Raw genomic sequence first — 24,193 nt, 5'->3', positions numbered from 1 at the left:
GGAGGGGAAAGGTCCCCATTATAAATTTATTCGCAACGTTACGGTCCCTACTCATCAAGTATGACATGTGAACTGTAACACTATCAACGATAACTAAAATAATTAAAATACAATAATCTATTAACTAGTTTCATCATTTATAACACCAAAACAGAGGTACGGTATTATTAGTTTTGAACAAAATAAACGGAGGTTCGTGATTATAATCGCATAATAATAATTATAATCGCACTGTGATAATGTTAGAATCACACTGTGCCCATATGCATGTTAAGTGATTGCGAACCGGGGGTAGGATTTGCAAGATTTGAATCTCATTATAATTATTAAAATCCCACTGTAGTCGTATTAGAATCAAACTGTCCACTGTTGGATGAATTTCATGTTAATTTAATCGAATAGCTATATACGGTATGTAAACATATAAAGTGTATAACAATCACATGTTATAACACAATCACATTTCATATGATTTGAAAAACATAAGTTCATATAAAAAACTGACAATTTCGTGGACCTTGTGGGGAGATGGAGCGCAGTGGATCGGATCGTCTCCGCTGCTGTCGACGGGGCCAAGCAGCGAATGTTTAACTCCAGTCACAGCGCCTTACCCAAACTACATCTCCCCAACAAGGCAGCCTTCCCTCTGCTGTGTATTTTATCAGTATATTTGAGGACGATATTGAAGGTAACAATTCGTCAAGAAAAGGCATGATTACAATTCCTTCATAAAGGAGTATGAGTTCATTCATGAGTAGTATTCGCTAAGCCCAGATGGCACTAACCTGCACTCAGATATGTTGAAACAAAGTAAACATTAGTCGATCAAATCTCAGCTCATTCATGGTCATTGCAATTATTTCCAAATCCGTGTGGGGTCCCACGAGGACAGGGCACGGCCAAAAACTCTCACATTATAAACTCACACTGTAAGCTCTAACATTATAAACTCGAACAATATAACTGTTATAGCTATACATTGTAACGCTATAACAATAACACTGTAAACTACTTTTATAGTAAAATGTAATGTGGTGAACTCTAACAATAAAACTTTTGACCTCTACATTATAACGCTAAAAAATAACATTATAAGCTAGTGTTATAGATTGGAACACCATACATTGAAGTGTGATATTGGAATCGCATTCAAATTATTAAAATTACTCCGTGGTCCTCTTCGAATCACACTATGCTCGTAAGTACGTTACATGTCTCTATGTAACATGTCTGTATGTAATATGTATGTAATATGGACGTGCGAACCAAGGGTGGGATCTTTGAAACGGAAGGTGTAGGATGAGGATCTGATTACATTTTTTGTCGTACCAGAATTACACTGTGCTCAAATCTACGTTATATGTAAGTACGCATCAGAAGACCAAAATGCGGCCTGCGAGGTGCCAGGTTTATAATCGCATAAAATTATTAGAATCAAACCATGGTCGTATTAGAATCAAGTTTCCCACTGATTGATGAATGTTCCATCTCAACGGCATCGAATAGCAATATACAAGTATGGAAATAGATAAATAATCGAACAAAGTTCGTGAGATTGAATCGTTACAATTGTAATGACTCCAGACTCAGACTGGAGAGGGTTATTTTATTGATCTTTTAACACTGCTTACGACCCCGGAATCTCGATATAGCAACGAAAACGACGAGACAGAAAAATGCCACGACCCGATATTCCACCAAAACAGCCCTGAACGTCGTTCCTCCCACTCTCTTATTCTCGGTGTGAATTCCCCCCCACCCTTTGTCCCGCCTTCCCTTCGTGACCTCTCTCTATCTTATTGTCACCGCTTGTCCCTTAGTAGATGCACTGTCTTTACATCAACAACAGTTTTTAGAAGCCACGTGCGTCAGGGCAGCAGCTGTAGCAAAATTTCCCAAACCTAACACTCAACTGTACGGGGTAAGCGGTGTGACCACACTCACCCATCAACAACAAGAAAACAACACAATAACCACAACAACAATCCTAACACGCTTCCACGTTGTTCAACTGGACCCTTCAATTGTCCGTGTGTTGGGCTGGGATCCTACGAGCGCAACCTTGCGCATTTTGACCTGGTTCTCGACGCCGGTCCCTCGCCCATGGTGGAATCTTGCGCCTTTCGGGGCGTCAAGGGTTCGCACCACAGGCTTGAAGGATTAGGCAGGTCCCTGGCTTCTTTTGAGAAACATGACCGGGCTCCAGGCACCGATTCCTCACACGTGGGAGATCCTTGAAGCACCCCGGGCCTCAGGGGCTAGGAAACTGTGAGCGGCACAACACATTTCCTTTGGCGTACGGTTTCCGTTGCCAAGCACCCCACCACGTCGGACACACCAGACCTGGGCTGTACAGGACATGGGGATGAGCTGTCCGGGTGGGGACGGACATAAGTCTTGAGGCTGGATGGGTGGACGAACCAACGGCGACGCCCTATCTACGTTCGTACACACTTAGGCCGTTTCACCTCTATGACTTCAGCTGTATCACTATAAACATAACACTCAACATTAAACGACTATAGACTGGTTTCGTAATTCATTACAACATAAACTGAGGTACGGTATTCAAATCTCATTAGAAGTATTATAATCGCACTCTGCTCATATGTATGTAAAGCTAACGTTCCATCGAACCGGGGGTTGGATATGCGAATTGTGGGGGGTGCAGGGTTAGAATCGAATTCAAATTCCTAGAATAACAATATTGTCGTATTAGCATTTTACTGTGCTTGGCTGTATGTTACGTGTAAATGCAAATTGTTAGTCGTAAATACGAGGCAGGGGTTAAGAGGTGCATGTTTAATCCAGTGTTAATGTTAATTTTAGAATCATATTTAAGGACAATATTGGTAATAAAAATTATTCTGGACATGGCAAGTGCCTTGTTCGTCTCGATCAACCAAAATTAGTACAATGTCGGTCATAAAGGAGTGCGAGTTATTTCATGAGTAGTATTCGCTGAGCCCCCGGATACTAACCTACACACAGTTATGGTTAAACAAAGTAACGTTTAGTCGCTAAATTCTCAGCTCAGACATGATCATCGCATGTGGGGTCCCGTGAGAGCAGGACCTGGCTACAAATAGTCGAGCAGCAGAAACAGCAGAATCAGAAGTAGTTGCGTCGCCCTCAAAATGTGCCGCCGCCGCCGCCGCCGCCGCCGCCGCCGCCGCCGCCGCCGCCGCCGCCGCCGCCGCCGCCGCCGCCGCCGCCGCCGCCGCCGCCGCCGCCGCCGCCGCCGCCGCCGCCGCCGCCGCCGCCGCCGCCGCCGCCGCCGCCGCCGCCGCCGCCGCCGCCGCCGCCGCCGCCGCCGCCGCCGCCGCCGCCGCCGCCGCCGCCGCCGCCGCCGCCGCCGCTGCTGTGTCAGGTGGCTCATTTACTCATCACCACCCATAATCATCAACACAAATCATCAGCATCAACACCCATTATCATCACCAATCATCATTATCACTATCAACTCACCATCACCAACCATCGTCACCATCACCACCCAACCATCACAACATTCATCATAACCACCACAAATAATCCATCATCATCAACACCCATAATCACAACAACCCATCATCATCACCACTCATAACCATCACCATTCATCATCATAACCTCACTAATCATTGCCACCACCCATGATCATCACAACCACCCATTATAATCACTACACATTATCATCACCAACCATCATCATTACCACCCTTCATAATCACCACCCATCATCATCATCATCACCACCATCCATTATCAAGAAACATCATCACCACCCATCATAAATTAAGAAACACACACAGCTACAAACATAGATATGTAACCTGACACAGACATAGATAACACACACAAATAAACAATCTCATTAACTTAATTATAAAAAGCCCAAATAACCACTGCCATGATAGGTGCACACAGACAAATCCTTTACACAATAACAATTTACATGGAACTCAAATTCACACTTAGTACAACCACCTCACTCACTTAAATATAACTACAGATCAAAAACTCTACTAAAAACCTGAATTTAAAAGTAAATAAACCAATGGGATGGTGTTTATACGCTTGAAATGTAATGAATGAAATGCAAGTTAATAATTCCAATTAAACAAAAAATAACTACGAACAAATATGAAGCCTGAGGCCTAGGTATATGCCAGGCCTGATGGAAAGGCATCGCTTCAGTCCTCGCCGCAGTAACGGCGACATCAAAGACAGCACAAAGCGAGGGGGCAAATGTTTAATGTCGAACCGAGGACTCTGCTGTTTCCGGTGACGCACACCACCCGCACTGCACCACGTGGTGCGCTCGCCAAGCGCGTGGGGGCGGAGCCTCGCTGTAGTGACGTCACCTCTGTTACGTCATAGCCACGCCTCCACCCGCAGTCGACATATGTGTAGAGTGCGATTTTAATACTTCTAATGAGATTTAAATACTGTACCTCCGTTTATGGTGTTATAAATTATAAAACCAGTTGATAATTTTTTTGTCGTTTAATGTTTAGTGTTATTGTTTATAGTGTTATCAATTTACATGTTTTTTAGTACAGGTGATTCCCGGTATACTTCGGTATTCTGGACCTGAATGTTGCGATTCATAATGAGGACCTTTCCCCACCAGAGCGCACGGGCTAATATTGGGTTTGTGCGATTATTTTACATACTAGCAGTCGCCACCCGCTTCGCGGGCGGTGTGTATATGCTTGGTTGGTGGGGAGTTGAAAGTGGCTGGACACAATAGACATGTTTTGGTGATTGTTTTATGTTTATTTTTGTGAGGTTATATGCATTTTTATGAGACGCTCAATCGACAATATTAATATTAAAGAATGCAACTTATTTAAATATAGAATGCAACTTATTGAAATATCTGGCGATACACGATATTCTTCGTTTACACTCCGTCTTCATCCTCGTCGTCAGGTCCGTCAATAAGCGGTACTGGTACTCGTAATCGCGAGCCAATTCGTCGTAGAATTTATCCCAGAGAGCCTTCGTATCTGCTGGCATGGAATACCGCAGAATCGTAGCGAAGAGTTGACGAAGCGGTACGGCATCTGAAAGAACGAGGCTTCTTCCAGACACGCAACCCATTCGCGATCGCTCTCAAGGTAGCCTGCTCGCATGGCTGCTTTCAGTGGTTTGTTTTGTTTTATTTTATTCGTAACGCACCATCCATATGCGCTCCACCATCCACCATGCCCTTGCATCGCAAAGACACAGCTCCGGTGAGCGTGTGCGCCATCCACAATGACATTGGTCAGCAATTGCACCGTTCCGATCGCACACAGGTTGGCCCCTGCATCCTCCGTCTGTATGTACACACACAGACAGATGCGCTATGGGGCCACCTATTTTTTTCTTATATTAAAATGTATTTTGTTGGTGTTTTCACGTTTACGTATTCCCATTGTGGGTGTTTTACGCATGCATCAGATTTTTGGGTTCCTCACATATGGTATGAGAGGTGTGGATCACTCCATTTCTCAATCGAACAATAACGGGGATCGTTTCAGATATGACAGCTTGCAGATAGAAACATTGCATGATCGTATACTAATAATGACAAAATTTGTACAACAGTGGAGGGCATCCCCCACCAGGCGCTTATTACCGGTACTGTGAGACTTACAAATCCAGACCTCTCCTCCTCCTGAACCGTTCACAATACCCTGTGGTAGTACCATAATATCTCAATAAAGCGATCACTTTCCAATGCCCATTTTGATCCCGGGAGTTACCCGGGTGGTGTCACACTGTACTCATTGTTTTAGCATGTCGCAAATTCCGATATGGCTTGTGCAACGGCCAGAGAGTGACAGCGGCGGGGGCCGGGCTGCAACCTTTTTTGACAGTTTATTACATTTCAAAGTGCATGGGATTGGCACTCCAAAACATCATAAATGTACAGTAACGCCAACTGCATCCGTGCCAAACATGATACGCGGATACATGCTGCATATTATGCAACACATGCCCTTACCAGCAGCAGCATGCACAACATCTGAATTACACAACCGAAGTAGACAGCAAGCCGTCCATGGAGACGTGATCAACGTCAATACATAATAATGGTAATAAGCCGGATAAACCGAAAAGTACCCATTGTACCCATCAATCCCATAAACACAATACACAGCATCAGTAAGGCTGCCTTGTTGGGGAGATGTAGTTTGTGTTAGGTGCTGTCACTGGAGTTAGGCGATGTGACTGGGTTATCACGCAGATTCCGAAAAGCAGCTTAAACAATACGATCCACTGCGCTCCATCTCCCCACATGGACAACGACATTCTCAGTTTACAAAAATGAATAGAAATGTTTAAATACTTTTTTAAAGGAACGAGGTTTGGGGCTGTGTTGGCTGGTTTCTGTCACGGGCTAATATTGGGTTTGTGCGATTATTTTATACATTCATACTGGATATTGCTATTTGATGCAATTGAGATGGAACATTCATCCAACAGTGGACAGCTTGATCCTAATACCACCAAAGTGTTATTCAAATAATTTTAATCCCATCCTGATCCTGCACCTTCCGTTTCACATATTCCACCCTTGGTTCGCACGTCCATATTACATACATACATTTTACATGTGAAGTATTGGAAAATGACGGCAGGAAACTCCTTGACGGGAACACACTTCTTTTATTAAATCTTGACTTGTAACGATACAACGCGTGGCCTCTCTTCTTCACAATGCGGTCACCATACAACGGTACAACTCGTGACCTCTTCTCTCCGCCTTACGCTTCTCTCGACTCTCGTAGATTCTGTGCTGCTGGCTCTCTGTGCCTCGTGTAGACTCCGCGCCTCAGCTACACTCTCCTCTCGTCTCGTGTAGACTCTGCGCCTCTGTTACACTCTCCACTCGCCTCGTGTAGACTTTGCATCTCTCTCTGGCTACACCGTATGCATACTCGGCTCGTGTAGACCTTTCTCTCTCTCTGGCTACACCGTATGCATACTCGGCTCGTGTAGACCTTTCTCTCTCTCTGGCTACACACTATACATCGCTCAGCTCGTGTAGACCTTTCTCTCTCTCTGGCTACACACTATACATTACTCAGCTCGTGTAGACCGTTCTCTCTCTCTGGCTACACACTATACATTACTCAGCTCGTGTAGACCGTTCTCTCTCTCTGGCTACACACTATACATTACTCAGCTCGTGTAGACCGTTCTCTCTCTCTGGCTACACACTATACATTACTCAGCTCGTGTAGACCGTTCTCTCTCTCTGGCTACACACCTATACCTTACTCTCCTCTACTCTCCATTACTCTCCTTTACTCTCCTCTCCGGGCTCTATCTCTGCACCTTCGTCTTCATTCTTAGATGGTTCCACTTCTGCCCCCTACTCCTCTGTGCATCCCCTTATATATCTCTTCTTCCCGGGAGACGGAGCGGATGCGGACCTCAACGTCGGCACCGCTCCTCAGTTACCCAATCACCACGCGCTATCTCTACGATCCGTTTCCGCCCAGCGCGTGTTTCCACTCCCCGACCAATCACACCGCACTGCCACCCGATCACTCCCTCTCAGCGCGTCACCGGCACACAGCCAATCAGCAGCACTACCCCCACCCGCGCACTGACGCCTGCTCCTCCCCGTCAGCGCGCGTCACCACACACACACCCGTACATACGCGCTGGCACACGACGTATACACCCAGCGCGTATCACCACTACATCACCCCCTCCCACATAGCTCGCAGCCGGCCCGGCTGCTAACAACAACCAACCGCAACGATAAGACGACAACCAACAAAAAAAACCCGTAACCCCCCCAGTGTGCCCCGTAACATAACAACAACAACAACAAGAATAACTATGTACAGATTGACAATGAACACGAAAAGTCAACAATAACACGATACAAGCAAATTCCAAAAAACGAACGCGCCCCACGTCCCTGCGACTACACGCAGTGACGAGGCGCTCCAACTGCCCCGACTCCTCACGAGGCAGGTCATGCAAAGTAGCACGACCTGGCGCGAGTCCGTCTGGCTGGTCCGTCGTATGGGGCGGGACACTGACGACCGTCCGGCGGTTCCGGCTGCTCCAGACGGCGCGGAACGGGCCTGAAAGTGCCGGCCCCGCCGCGGAGATCCGGCCGCCGGTGATCGGCAGCTGTCAGTTCCGAGACACCTGGGAGCAGATCAGGCGAAAATACGTGTGGATCAGGCAGAGACATTTCCCCCTCTGGGTCGCCGGTCACGTCACACGCCCGGCCATCACGACACAAGGGGAGGCCATATGGAGGCGAGAACGGTTTCAGTCGGGAGGGGTGAACGTACCAACGGCGCTTACCCCACTTTATCTGAACGCACTGGGGCCGTGCAACGCGCACGACCTCCACGGGTCCCCTCCACGGTCTCAACAATTTAGGCGACGTAGCCAAGGGTGCCTGAGGGCAATGCAGCCAGGCCCTGTCACCTGGTTTCCATTCGTGCATGGACACCTTCCGTGCCCGCACCCGTTCATTAGCAATTTGGCGAGCCCGCGAATTAAGCCGTGCGGCCTCCCTCGCCTCTGTCAGCTTGTGAATATTAAACTTAATATGTTCTGCCAAATTAGAATTAGTTCGTGGAGCGGACAGGCCAAGTTGCGTTTCCATTGGCGGGTCAGCTTCCCGACCGTACATCAAATAGAATGGGGAAAACCCCGTAGCTGCATGGGGGGCCATTCTATACGCGGCAAGGACCCCCGGGACCTGCAGGTCCCAATCTACATGTGCCTCGCACACATGCTGGCACAGCATGGAAGTCAAAGTTTTGTGGAGTCTCTCCACCATCCCGTCTGTCTGCGGGTGGTACGGGGAGGTACGCACCTTCTTGGTACCCAACAGATCGCACACCTCTTGCAACAATTTACTCGAAAATTTTTTACCTTGGTCGGTCAGCAGGCGTTCGGGAGCCCCCTTGTCCAGGACATAGCCCTGGACGAAGGCGTCCGTCACAGCCGCTGCCGACTGGTTAGCGAGAGGCCACGCCATAGGCCATCGGGTAAAGTATTCGACCCCCACTAACAAATATTTATTCCCTCTCGGCGTGACTGGGAAGGGCCCCAAAATATCGAGTGCAACGAGCTCGTTGGTACGCGAAACCTGAATAGATTGCAGCGGTGGATTAGCTGCCACGGGCGGTGGTTTACGCCTGGCGCACTCAACGCACCCCTTCAGAATATTTACCACATCACTTCCCATTCCCGCCCAGTAATAGTCACGCTGAAGCAGGGCAAGCGTCTTGTTAACTCCCAAATGCAAGAGGCGTTCGTGTGCCGCCAAGACAACCCTCCCCCTTACAGCGGAAGGCACCACGAGTGCGTTCCGCCGGGACAAACTGTCCCATCTCAATAACATGCCCTGCTTAAGTACATAGGAGCCGGTACGCTCCTGGTCCCCCTCGGGACCCCCAACCTTGCAGCGCAATGCTAGCAGCGAGCTGTCCGCCATCTGGAGACGGCCCCATTCGCTGAGCGACAACGAGAGCAGCGAGTCCCGACCCTGAGAGGCAGTGGAATCATCCACGATCGGTGCGCCCGCTGTCGCAGCCAGTGCCCCCATCTCCCCCGCAAGCGTCGGTTTACAGCGCGCCGATCCCGACAAACACGCGCATTCATCACAAGGCAACAACTGCGACAAGCAATCGGCATTTGTGTGTCGCAACCCCTTACGGTACGTAGTCGTAAACTGATAGTCCTGGAGGACTTCCAACCACCGCGACAACTGGCCCGAGGGTTGGGCGACCCTCAATGAATACTGTAGCGCCGCGTGGTCCGTTCGGACTGTAAAGTGACGACCATAGAGATATGGCCTAAACTGCTGCACAAAAAAGACAATGGCAAGCAGCTCGCGACGGGTGACGCAGTAGCGCTGCTCCGCTGGAGACAACACCCTACTACCGTAGGCGACAACTCTTTCGACACCCCCAACGACTTGGGATAGCACCCCCCCAATGCCCGTGTTGCTAGCATCCGTGTCCAGCAAAAAGGGACTCGCAAAATCGGGATAACACAAGGGTGGGGCACCCACCAAGGCGTCCCGGAGGGAGCGAAACGCGGCCTCCTCCTCCGGTCCCCATTTGAACTTCACTCCCTTCGCCGTTAGAGCGTGCAAGGGTTTTGCAATAGTGGCGAAGTGCTCAACGAACCGCCGATAATAAGAAGCAAACCCGATGAAACTACGCACGTCGGAAACGGACGTAGGTGTCGGCCACGAACCGACACAATCCGTCTTCGCGGGATCGGTGGAGATCCCCGAAGAATCGACAATGTGACCCAAGTAGCTAACCGACTTACGAAGGAGGTGACATTTGGCCGGTTTAAATTTCAGCTTAGCCGATCGCATTCGCAAGAACACCCCTCTCAATCGCTGGAGGTGTTCTTCAAACGTTTTACTGAAAACAATGACATCGTCCATATAAATCAAGCATGTATCCCACTGCAAGCCCGACAAAACCAACTCCATAAGTCGCTGAAACGTCGCTGGAGAGGAGTGAAGTCCCATGGGTAACCGGTTAAACTGGAACAGCCCCCCTGGAGTCCGAAATGCTGTCTTAGGTTTCGACTCTTCGTCGAGCAGCAACTGCCAAAACCCCGATAACAAATCAAGAGTCGAAAAATATCGCGCACCAGACAATGCATCGAGGGACTCATCCATCCTGGGGAGCGGATACGCGTCAGCCACAGAGATCTTATTCAGGCGACGGAAATCAACGCAGAATCGCAGGGACCCGTCCTGCTTCTTAACCAGCACAATAGGCGCTCCCCACGGGCTAGAGGAGGGCGAAATAATATCGGCTTCTAGCATTTCGTTAACAGCCGACTGAACGTGTTCCTTCTCCACGGGACTCAGTCGGAAGGGATTTAGCTTGACCGGCGCCGCATCGCCCGTTTCAATGTGGTGGTGCAACAAATCCGTGCACCCAGTGTCATACTCATGTTTACTGAACACATCAGAGAATTCTATGAGCAACTCGCGCAGCGCACCCAACTGCGCCGCCGACAAATCGTCCGAGGCGGCGCATAGCGAATGGACCCACTCAAGGTCTTCCCTTGGCTCAACGTTCCGCGCGGGGCTCGAGCCCACCTGCGCAACCAACCCATCATCCACAGGGACCCGCGCCGCGTGAGCCAGCACGGTGCCCTGTGGAATGACAGCTGGCCGCGACCCCGCGTTCAAAACCATCACAAACGGATCCCTGTCAGCCCGCACCAAAGTGTGAGCCACCGATAAATCAAGACCCCCGACAGCCTTGTTAGAAGGACCCAAAAGCATACTTTGTTCCGAAGCCTCCCTCACCCATGGTTTCCGCAACCGGAGGGGAATCAACATCTGTGAACCCGGGGGCACATGCACGGTCTGTGTCGCCACCGCTTGTATCGTAGCGCACGCCGTCCGAATGTCAGTAGGGCTCGTCAAAAATGCAATCCGGCGACCCGATGGCAGTTCAATGCATCGTTGATCGATAAGAATTTTAATGGGCATTTTAGCCAAAAAATCAGTGCCCAAAAGACACGGAACCGCCAAAGAAGACGAAACGAAAACGGGTCCCGACAATTTGATATTTCCAATGCAAATGGACGCCCTAATCTGACCGATAATGCCCAACGATCCCCCATTAGCGGCGTAAAATGGCACATCCACTGGAAGCAGCGGACGACATTGGACTGGGAGAATATCATAAATGAGGTCCGATATAATAGTTGCCGATGCCCCCGTGTCCACTAACACCCTAATCTCGACCCCATCAATAGATCCCGTAACAACGGACGAACCCGCCGAAGCAGCCACAATTCTATGCCCCAATTCCGCCCATTCAATGTCTCCCTGGTCCCGGCCGAACCCCCCTCGCCGAACCGAATCCCCGAACCTTAACCGGCCCTCCTCCGCCGCAACGCGGCGTCCCATGTGTGCCGAATAAACAGGCCGAGCGTGTGAGGTGCCGCGACTTGCCGGGGATTGTAGAGATGACTTGGGATCTCGGTCGTCGTCCAGCCGAGCACCCATGGCGCGCTGACGCGGAGCGCGGCACCCGGACGCCACGTGGCCCCGGAGGCCGCAGTTATAGCACGTGACGAGGGTCGGAGTAGATCTTGGTTGCTCCGACTTTCGGCCCGATCGCAGAGGCGACCGAGCCCCCGGCCTCCAGTCCCCTGGTCGTCCCGTGGCGAACGCCTCCTCTCGTGGGCTGACGACTTGGGGTTCGGTGACCACCGAACCCGGAGCTGCGACGACAGCAGCGTTGCAACCAACTCCTTGTCTCCGTTGTAGGGCCTCGTGCGCTTGAATACTCGTGGCGACTCTCAAAGAAGAAATATCAATCTCGTCAGCTGTGTTGATAGGGACCCCCAGGTCCTGCGCCAACTTAAGCAGCTGCTCCAAAACCATCGCGTCTTGGCCCTCCTCGTCCATCCGAGGGAACGCAGCATCAGCAAGAGCCAGCAACGCCGTGCGATAGGCCAGCGCGGTCTCCGTGGCCGCTTTCCGTCTTGCGTAGAAATGATGGCGGCACGCCGAGGGAGGTCCGTAGACCCTGGCCAACAAACCCAGCGCATCCTTCAGCGTGGAGCGGTCCGACTTCCGTGCAGACCTGAAGGCCGCGAGCGCGTCATCGTCCAGCAGGGCAGACAACGCCCGCAGCGCCGTAGCATCGGACCACGCTGACATCTCTTGATGCGCCAAAAACCTTCGCTGAAATTTGCCCCAGTCTCCGCCTTCCGCCTTGAAGGCTGACAACGTGGGCAGACGCTGCTGAAAAATGAAGTCATCCGCCTCGTGGTTCCTCTCCGCCTCTCCGTCGGTGTGTAAGATGGCGGCTCCAGCGGCAGACGTAAAATGGCGGACCCCCTCGCGCGCTGATGACGTCGATGCGCGCGCTTGGGAACGCACCACCACGTGGCGCTCGCCGTTCCCGCCAAAAGTAGGCCCAGGCGCAATGGCGGGAATTCCCCATTCGTTTTGGCGGGAATCTGCGGGGCGACCTTGTAAAATGTCCCCCACCGTCCCCGCTCCTCCCGACGAGCTGATCTCCGCCAAGATGGACGCGGCGGCGAGCAGCAGCTCCGCCAGTCGGGAGTGCGCCTCACGAAGCACGGCCTCGGTCCCCGGTCGCTCAGCCGGCGCCGTCGACGGATCCTGTAGCATGGGCAAGTCTTCCTCCTCGCCCCCCGCCACCAGCGGCCCCGAGTCGTCCAGGTTTTCCTCGCGGTCAATCCCGTGGGTCCTACGGGTCTTCCTTGTCTCCATGCTTGGAAGCCCGTTTCACTTCTGACGCCAGATGAAGTATTGGAAAATGACGGCAGGAAACTCCTTGACGGGAACACACTTCTTTTATTAAATTTTGACTTGTAACGATACAACGCGTGGCCTCTCTTCTTCACAATGCGGTCACCATACAACGGTACAACTCGTGACCTCTTCTCTCCGCCTTACGCTTCTCTCGACTCTCGTAGATTCTGTGCTGCTGGCTCTCTGTGCCTCGTGTAGACTCCGCGCCTCAGCTACACTCTCCTCTCGTCTCGTGTAGACTCTGCGCCTCTGCTACACTCTCCACTCGCCTCGTGTAGACTTTGCATCTCTCTCTGGCTACACCGTATGCATACTCGGCTCGTGTAGACCTTTCTCTCTCTCTGGCTACACCGTATGCATACTCGGCTCGTGTAGACCTTTCTCTCTCTCTGGCTACACACTATACATCGCTCAGCTCGTGTAGACCTTTCTCTCTCTCTGGCTACACACTATACATTACTCAGCTCGTGTAGACCGTTCTCTCTCTCTGGCTACACACTATACATTACTCAGCTCGTGTAGACCGTTCTCTCTCTCTGGCTACACACTATACATTACTCAGCTCGTGTAGACCGTTCTCTCTCTCTGGCTACACACTATACATTACTCAGCTCGTGTAGACCGTTCTCTCTCTCTGGCTACACACCTATACCTTACTCTCCTCTACTCTCCATTACTCTCCTTTACTCTCCTCTCCGGGCTCTATCTCTGCACCTTCGTCTTCATTCTTAGATGGTTCCACTTCTGCCCCCTACTCCTCTGTGCATCCCCTTATATATCTCTTCTTCCCGGGAGACGGAGCGGATGCGGACCTCAACGTCGGCACCGCTCCTCAGTTACCCAATCACCACGCGCTATCTCTACGATCCGTTTCCGCCCAGCGCGTGTTTCCACTCCCCGACCAATCACACCGCACTGCCACCCGATCACTCCCTCTCAGCGCGTCACCGGCACACAGCCAATCAGCAGCACTACCCCCACCCGCGCACTGACGCCTGCTCCTCCCCGTCAGCGCGCGTCACCACACACACACCCGTACATACGCGCTGGCACACGACGTATACACCCAGCGCGTATCACCACTACACATGCATACATGTTACATACAGACATATTACATTCATGCATATTACATACAGACATGTTACATACTTACGAGCATAGTGTGATTCTTAGAGGAACACGGTGTGAAGCTAAGAATTCGAATGAGATTTAAATATCACACTTCAATGTACAGTGTTCTAATCTGTAACACTAGTTTATGATGTTATTTTATAGCGTTATAATGTATCGCTCATAGCTTATATTGCTAGAGTTCACAACATTATAGTTTACTATAACACTAGTTTGTAGTGTTATTTTAAAGCGTTGCAATGTATAGCTCACAGTTTAAAGGTTATATTGTTAGAGTTTATAATGTTAGAGTATGCAATGTGAGTTTATAATTTGAGAGTTTGTGGACGTGCCCTGTTCTCGTGGGACCCGACACGGATTTGGAAATAATTGCTACGATCATGTCTGAGCTGGGATGAGCGACTAATGTTTAATTTGATTAATCATAACTGTGTGTAGGTTAGTGCCATCGGTGCTTAGTGAATACTACTCATGAATGAACTCATACTTCTTTCGTATATAAATTGAAATCATGTTGGTAGAACAAGTCGCCTGCCTTTTCTAGACGAATTGTTATCTTCAAGTGCGTCCGTAAATGTACTGCTAAAATACACAGCATAGGTAAGCCTGCCTTGTTGTGGAGATGTAGTTTGGCTAAGCCGCTGTGACCGGGTGATGACACGGATTCTGAAACAATGGAGTTAAACACTCGCTGCTTGGCCCCGTCGACAGCCCCATTTACGAGTTGGATGTATAATGTGTATAGGTGTTTTCTTCTAACCGCTACTAACGTGCTTGTGTTGTCTGTTTTTAGGATTTGTCTACTGATGTTGTTCTTTTAATTGCGGCGTTTTTATGTTGAGTTCTGTCACTTGAGTGTTGCAATTTGTTTAAGAATACGTCATGTGAGCGTGGTGTTTTGCTTGTTGGAATTTCGCTTTGTTACAATTTGTGATTGTTATAAAATCGTAAAGATTCCGAATCTCATGAGTTAAGAATGGGTTTGTGCGTGATTCTTATACGACCACACTGTGATTCTAATACTTCTAATGATATTATAATACCTTACCTCCGTTTATATGGTTATAAATTAAAACACTAGTTTATAATCGTGTAATGTTTAGTGTTATCGTTCATAGTATTACAGTTTACATGTTATAAAGTACAGTTTATCCCCGACATACTTCGGGATTAGGGACTGGTACGCTGATGAACGATTAACTACGGGGAACTTTCCCCTCAAGGAACACGTGTTAATCGGGTAGACAGCCAAGATGCTGCCGGTTAAGGGCACACTTGTGTGACGGAGATCCTCCACCCGAAATTCTCTTAACATGTTTTTGCTTGGAACATTATAAAATAAAGAACGGACAAACATTTGTTAAAAATACGTTTTTATTCATCTGCAATCATTTTTACGTCAAAACTCGAAGGGAATATGTATTATGTCCTTTGTTCACACATTTCCAGTACCATGCAAACCATTTCCGTTCCAGGAATACCAAAGCGTTAAAGTATCATTCCCCATTATTTCCTTATTAGTTCATCACGTTTGTTCACCTGTGCGTCTATGTTGAAGTCAAGGCCATATATCCAACGAACGCGTCATCAATGTACATCCTGAAATCGACTATCTAAAGTCGATTATTACCAACCAAAAAAAACTTTATACTTGAAAAAAAAACCTTTTAAAATGTTGAGTAAAGATCTAACTACAGACGCATTCCAACTTTAGCTCAACAGGAACACTTAACGACTACAATTGAACACTCTCACAACCAGTGCTCATCACACCACTTCGGCAAGTAATCCGATAACATTACAAACCACCACTGTGCACGTAATTAAACTCACAAAAACTGTAAAACAAAAATGGTCAAAATTATACACAAAAGTACTCGATACGGCTTAATAGGTATAGCCACATGACATAATATTTTGTCAGTCACTCCGAGCTCTCTGGTTGACTCTCGAGCCACTCCATTACATCCAGCCATCTCTCGGGATCCAACTGCATGGGATCGAAGGTGGAAACTTCTTCAGGACTCATTGCAGCACCTTGAATTTCAGCTTTTGATTTCAGTTTCCTATCATTGTGGACCTTCTGATGCCTGTTCCTGGTTGATGAGTCTGCAAATGTCTTCCCACACACAGGGCACAGGAATGGCTTCTCGCCCGTGTGTGTTCTCTGATGACTATGAAGATTTGATGACTTTGAAAATGTCTTCCCACACACAGGACACAGGAATGGCTTCTCGCCCGTGTGTGTTCTCTGATGACTATGAAGATTTGATGACTTTGAAAATGTCTTCCCACACACAGGGCACACGAATGGCTTCTCGCCCGTGTGTGTTTTCTGATGGTCTTGAAGAGTTGATGACTGTGCAAATGCTTTCCCACACACAGAGCACAGGAATGGCTTCTCGCCCGTGTGTGTTCTCTGGTGTCTCTTAAGATTTGATGGCCGTGAAAATGCCTTCCCACACACAGAGCAATTGAATGGCTTCTTGCCTCCGTGTGCGTGGGGCTGTAGAGAGCGTCTCTGCTCCATGTGAACGTAGTAACAGCAGCGGTGTTATCGAGTTAACAGTACGCTTTCGGCCGAAAGGATGGTTAGCTTTGAGTTTTGGATTTTGTTAACTGCTAAAACAAGAACGACTCTCGCGTCTAACCGAGACGCAAAAAAATCCCGTAAATTAGACGATGAACACGTTTAAGAGTTTATCCGCGTAAATAGACACTTACTTGGAGATTCACGGTAGATCGATGTCTGGAACCCGTCTGAAGATGTCGCCACGAACTCTCCCGAAGCAAAGTTGCCTAACTGTCGACACAGCAATTGTGCTCGCCAGGCTGCGTTGTCTCGCGGTTGAAGGGCGATCAGCAGAGCGACGAGTCGAGCGTCCAACCTCATCAAGTTCCCTCTCGAAATGGCATTGAGCTCTGCTTCTGAGCCGCCTTATAACTCCCCCCCTAGGACACAATCCTTTGACTTTCAGGATATTTGCATTCGATTGTTAATTTTGGAAGGTACAATCCGCATGTCTATTAACATACCGAAGGGTAATGTGCCCATTGTGCTTCATGCATGAATATGTAAGTGCATCTCAGTGTGTAATTGTGCGCTTATTTTGAATAAAAACTTTGTCCTCGATTTAAAGTGAATGCAGAGAAATTAGCATGTAACTTTAGAAAAGGAAGAGAGCGGCCTTCTCGACGAGGGAGTGAAACCCAATAGGTAATATTCTTTTTAAATCCTTTATATTAAGTTCACTTGCTTGCTTGCTTGCGCGCTTACGACAGTGCAAAATTTTCAATCGTTTTTTTACCTACTGAGTAAAATTCTTTTACAGCGTTGCAATGGATAGGTTGTAGTTCATAGGTTATAATATTATGTTTCACTATGATAGAGCTTAACATGTGAGAGTATACAATATAAGAGTTGATCAAACGCGACGATCAAGGGCGTCAATCGGGTGAGTTTGATCGGAGGCTTTAATCAAATGCGTCATCCCATCACGGAACACCACCACCCTGCCTATATCACAGCAACAGAAGCAACAACAGCAGCAACAACAGCAGCGACAACAACAGCAGCAACATCACATTTCGAGGGCGACGCAGCTACTTCCGATTCTGCTGTCCAGCTGTTTGTAGTCGGGACCTGCTCTCGCAGGACCCCACACGTCTTTGGAAATGATTGCGATGATCGTGTCTGAGCTGAGAATTAAGTCACTCAAGATTACTTTGTTTAACCATAACTTTAGGTAGGTTAGTGTCATCGGGGCTGTGTGAATACTACTCATGAATGAAATTACACTCCTGTATGACCGACATTGTACTAATTTTGGTTGATCGAGTAGAACAAGGCACGTGCCATGTCCAGACGAATTCTTATCAGAAAGTGTCCTTAAATATGATGCTAAAATAAATTTTAACACTGGATTAAACGTGCACCTCTTAACCCCTCCCTCGCATTTACTACTAACGATTTGCACTTGCACATAATACACATTCAAGCACAGTAAAATGCTAATACGACAATATTGTTATTCTAAAATTTGAATGCGATTCTTGCCCTGTACCCCCCACAGTTCACATATCCGACCCCCGGCTCGATTGAAAAGATAATTTACATACATATGTGTAGAGTGAGATTTTATGGTGCTATAAACTATACAACCAGTTGATATTTCTTTTGTCGTTTAATGTTTAGTGTTATTGTTTATAGTGTTATCAATTTACATGTTTTTAAGTGCAGGTGATTCCCGGTATTCTTCGGTATTCTGGACCTGAACTTTGCGAAACGAATCATAACGAGGACCTTCCCCACCATAGCGCAATCCGCTCATGAAAAGATCACGGGGCGGCGGGAACACGTGCTTCCATGGGCAGTGGGGGACAGGGCATGGTTGTATTGCCCACAGGTGCCACCGGGAAAATCCCCTAAGTTGCTCCGCCCATGGTGGGGTCAGGTAGAGGTCATAGAGGTGGGTGATGTAAAGACAGTACGTCAACTAAGGGACAAGTGGTGACAACAAGATAGAGAGAGTTCGAGAAGGGAAGGCGAGACCATGTGTGGGCGGAGGTTCACGCCGAGAATGAGAGGGGGAGGAACGAGGTGTTGGCTGGTTGCTGTCTCGTCGTCGTCATTATATCACACTTCAATGTAAGGTGTTCTGATCTGTAACACTAGTTTATGATGTTATTTTATAGCGTTATAATGTATCGCTCATAGTTTACAATAGCACTAGTTTGTATTGTTGTCCCGCCTTCCCTTCTTGAACTCTCTCTATCCTATTGTCACCGCTTGTCCCTTAGTAGATGCACTGTCTTTACATCAACAACAGTTTTTAGAAGCCACGTGCGTCAGGGCAGCAGCTGCATCACAATTTAATACTCAACTGTAGGTGTAAGCGGTGTGACCACACTCACCTGTCAACAACAAGAAAACAACACAATAACTACAACAACAATCCTAACACGCTTCCACGTTGTTCAACTGGACCCTTCAACTGTCCGTGTGTTGGGCTTGGATTCTACGAGCGCAACCTTGCGCATTTTGACCTGGTTCTCGACGCCGGTCCCTCGCCCATGGTGGAATCTTGTGCCTTTCGGGGCGTCAAGGGTTCGCACCACAGCCTTGAAGGGTTAGGCAGGTCCCTGGCTTCTTTTGAGAAACATGACCGGGCTCCAGGCACCGATTCCTCACACGTGGGAGATCCTTGAAGCACCCCGGGCCTCAGGGGCTAGCAAACTGTGAGCTGAACAACACATTTCCTTTGGCGTACGGTTTCCGTTGCCAAGCACCCCACCACGTCGGACACACCAGACTTGGGCTGTACAGGACATGGGGATGAGCTGTCTGGGTGGGGACGGACATAAGTCTTGAGGCGGGATGGGTGGACGAACCAACGCCGACGCCCTATCTACGTTCGTACACACTTAGGCCGTTTCATCTCTATGACTTCAGCTGTATCACTATAAACGATATCACTCAACATTAAATGACTATAAACTGGTTTTCTAATTCATTACACCATAAACGGGGGTACGGTATTCAAATCTAATTAGAAGTATTATAACCACACTGCTCATATGTATGTAAAGCGAACGTTCCATCGAACCGGGGGTTGGATATGCGAATTGTGGGGGGTGCAGGGTTAGAATCGAATTCAAATTCCTAGAATAACTATATTGTCGTATTAGCATTTTACTGTGCTTGGCTGTATGTTACGTGTAAATGCAAATTGTTAGTCGTAAATGCGAGGCAGGGGTTAAGAGGTGCATGTTAATCCAGTGTTAACGTTTATTTTAGCATCATATTTAAGGACAATATTGGAAATAAAAGTTCGTCAGGACATGGCACGTGCCTTGTTCGTCTCGATCAACCAAAATTAGTACAATGTCGGTCATAAAGGAGTGCGAGTTCTTTCATGAATAGTATTCGCTGAGCCCCCAGATACTAACCTACACACAGTTATTGTTAAACAAAGTAACGTTTAGTCACTTAATTCTCAGCTCAGACATGATCATCGCAATAATTTCCAAAGACGTGTGGGGTCCCGCGAGAGCAGGGCCTGGCTACAAATAGTCGAGCAGCAGAAACAGCAGAATCAGAAGTAGTTGCGTCGCCCTCAAAAATGTGTTGTTGCTGCTGCTGTTGTCAATGATGTTATTGGTGCTGCTGTAGTTACTTCTGTTGCTGTTATGTATTGGGTGGTGGCTCATATACTCATCACCACGCATAATCATCAACACAAATCATCAGTATCAACACCCATTATCATCACCAATCATCATTATCACTATCAACTCACCACCACCACCCAACCATCACAACCAACATTCATCATAACCACCACCGTCATCATCAACACCCATAATCACAACAACCCAACATCATCACCACCCATCATCATAACCTCACCAATCATTACCACCACCCATGATCATTACCACCCATCATAATCACTACACATCATCACCATCCATCATCATTACCACCCTTCATAATCACCACCCATCATCATCATCACCACCATCCATTATCAAGAAACATCATCACCACTCATCATAAATTAACAAACACACACAGCTACAAATATAGATATGTAACCTGACACAGACATAGATAACAGACACACACAAATAAACAATCTCATTAACAACTTAATTATAAAAAGCCCATAATACCACTGCCAGGATAGATGGACACAGACAAATCCTTTACACAATAATAATTTCCATGGAACTCAAATTCACACTTAGTACAACCACCTCACTCACTTAAATATAACTACAGATCAAAAACTCTAATAAAAACCTGAATTTAAAAGTAAATAAACCAATGGGATGGTGTTTATACGCTTGAAATGTAATTAATGAAATGCAAGTTAATAATTCCAATAAAACTAAAAATAACTACGAACAAATATGAAGCTGAGGCCTAGGTATATGCCAGGCCTGATGGCCAGGCATCGCTTCAGTCCTCGCCGCAGTAACGGCGACATCAAAGACAGCACAAAGCGAGGGGGCAAATGTTTAATGTCGAACCAAGGGTTCTGCTGTTTCCGGTGACGCACACCACCCGCACTGCACCACGTGGTGCGCCCGCCAAGCGCGTGGGGGCGGAGCCTCGCTGTAGTGACGTCACCTCTGTTACGTAATAGCCACGCCTCCACCCGCAGTCGAGAGGAATGCGCACGAGTGAGCAGCAGAAGAAGCCTTTGCAGAGCGAATCCTCAACGAGGTGAGCGTCCCTGTTAACGATGTGTGTTGTTTATTTTTATTGCACGTTTTGACTACAAACTAAAGCTTCATTATTTTTGTATATGTTGGTATTTAGATTTTCTAAAACCAAATTAGGACTATTAGTTAGGTTACTTGGCATGCTCTGATATGTTGCAGTTACTGTCATTGTTTAGACCCAAAGCAAGTCAACATTTAAAACGTTCATAACTAACCTGTTTAAATCTCATATAATATGATTAACATGTATATAATTATTGTGTTCTGATTGCCTGCATAATTGTGCCCTGCATTACATGTTTTGAATGTTATCCAACACGGGGGATGAGTCTGCCTTTTAGTTCAGACCCAAGCTGCTGCCATAGACGTCTTCTATCTGTGATGTCACAGCCACATGGGCGGTATCTCTGACATCATGTGACCTACGACGTCATTCTCGGGTTATAACAAATAATTTAAGTATGGTCATTTGACCCCAATGACCTACAAGACATAAGGGGGGTAGGGGCTTTATGAAGCAGTCGATTAATACAAATGGGATGTGCATCAACATGCTTGTCTGGATTAGAGGTTAAGCATCACGGTTATGTCTGGCGATTATGTTTAATGCAATAGGCAGTTGGATTAAACATGTTCGCGTGGGTGGATGAGTGATCTGACGCACGCGTGAGTGGGCAAACAAGCGAGTGAGTGGACTTGTGAAACAAACGGCACGAAAGTGATTTGATTGATACAGCGAGTGGTCAAATATGTAACAATTGAGAGGATGAGTGATTCAAAAGGTTGCTAAATCTGAGCGTTTTTACAACCTCCCCAGGCCCTCCAACATCAAACAGAAACTACTTCCCAACAACATGGACAGACAACGCAAGTGGGCTGAAATCTTGGAGGACTATGATGGTAAGTCCCAGTTACCTGTAGCACGTGGTTTTTATGCAGAGGAGGCAGCTCCCTTATTAATTTATTTTAGTAGACGTGGCGGTGATGGGAAGATGTAAAGGTCAAGTGGCAGACAACATGGATTTAGAACTGCGTTTCAGCCATATTGGTTTAAATGGGGGTCTCAACTTTATGAAATTGATGATCTCAACATGCTTACAAAAATATGAATTGTAATGTTTTACTACCATGTGACTAATGTTTCTCAACAGCAGGTCATGTTATGTGTTAAGAGGTAATTGCAGGGATCTCAGAATTAGTTCCGTGAATCTCCACGTGCTTCGTTCTCTAATACATTACTCGTCCTTTGAAATAATTTTGTTTTCCGTAGCCCGGGAGTCATGGCGCCAGTCGACCACGTGGGGGGACATTATGGATGAAGTGGACCCTTTCCCAGGCCAAAGCTACGAGCATCCCTCCCCAAAGGTGTGTATGGGGTCTATGGGGGTAAAACACCACATTCTCCCACCATTTCACCACACCATTGCACCAAAACATCACTAGAACTCACATTATCTCTTCACGTCACCTTTCTCATCACACCACCACCAACTCAATACACCGTCACAGAGCCTCAATGCGTCAATACCATCACGACACCATCTCTCCAGAACATTCCACAATTTCACCTCTCTATATCACAACACCATCTCCCAACACCATCCCTCCATCTCTCCACCATCACGTCATGCCATATCCCACTCGTACAGGCAAATGAAGTCGCCATTCATTACCAATGAAGACAGAATGATATCATGCAATCTCATGAATTATGTCTGTGAGCTGATTGGAAGTTGCCATTCCAGCTGCCCATTATGGGTGCTGCAATAAAATTTGTCCAGATCATGGGCATCCAGATCTTTACAATGGAACATTCTGTATAAACTATTGCCCGTGATGATTGTTGCCAACAATCGCCATGAAATCGTTGTAGACTATCACTGCATTAAGTGCGTGTATTGAATGTGTGAGAATATGAGGATGTAACATGTATTTTGATAACATTAGGTGATGGTGTATATTCATACGTTTGCTAGCATGTTTGCATGAGTTAATGTGCATGTTTGCATCCGTACATAGATGTGCGAGTATGCATTTTTGTTTGTATATGTGCCCGTCCATGTTTGTGTGCCTGCGAGAATGGATTTTGTCCTGAGTGTGCATGTCTAAATGGTCATGTGCTTATCTTCTCGTGAACAGAGGAGCATTGGGGAGGTGAAGAACTTCAGCGGAGTGAAGCGTCTCCAGGGGGACAAGCGCCTTGCGAAGGAGAAATGCCCAATGGAAGAGAAGCGCCCCAATGAGGTGAAGTGCCTCGCCAAGGTGAAGCACCAAACGGAGCAGAAGTGCCTTCGAAACAATATCCTCAACGACGTGAAACGCGTCATGGAAAAGCGCCTCCTTGAAGAAACGCGCTTCATGGAGGAGAAGCGCCTTCGCGAGGTGAAGCGTCTCAAGGAGAAGCATCTGGAGGAAGAGAAGCGCCTCATCAATGTGAAGCGGGTCAAGGAAGAGAGGCGCCTCATGGAGCAGAAGCGGGTGGAAGAAGAGAAGCGCCTTGTCGAGGAGCAGCGCCTCATTGAGGTGCAGCGGGTCGAGGAA

General features: G+C 47.7%; 1 protein-coding gene across 1 annotated transcript in view; it reads right to left on the bottom strand.

The window, feature by feature from the left end:
* Positions 1 to 24,193, bottom strand: part of LOC144953346 (uncharacterized) — a 244,395-nt gene that overhangs the window by 44,091 nt on the left and 176,111 nt on the right. The window contains 1 exon segment of the mRNA XM_078883908.1: positions 16,554 to 16,912. Coding sequence (XP_078740034.1) covers positions 16,554 to 16,912 — 359 coding nt within the window.

This window comes from Lampetra fluviatilis, chromosome 74, assembly GCF_964198595.1.
Source record: "Lampetra fluviatilis chromosome 74, kcLamFluv1.1, whole genome shotgun sequence".
NCBI classification, from domain to species: domain Eukaryota; kingdom Metazoa; phylum Chordata; class Hyperoartia; order Petromyzontiformes; family Petromyzontidae; genus Lampetra; species Lampetra fluviatilis.
Note: the sequence above shows the minus strand (reverse complement) of the source record. Positions and strands in the feature narration are given on the sequence as shown.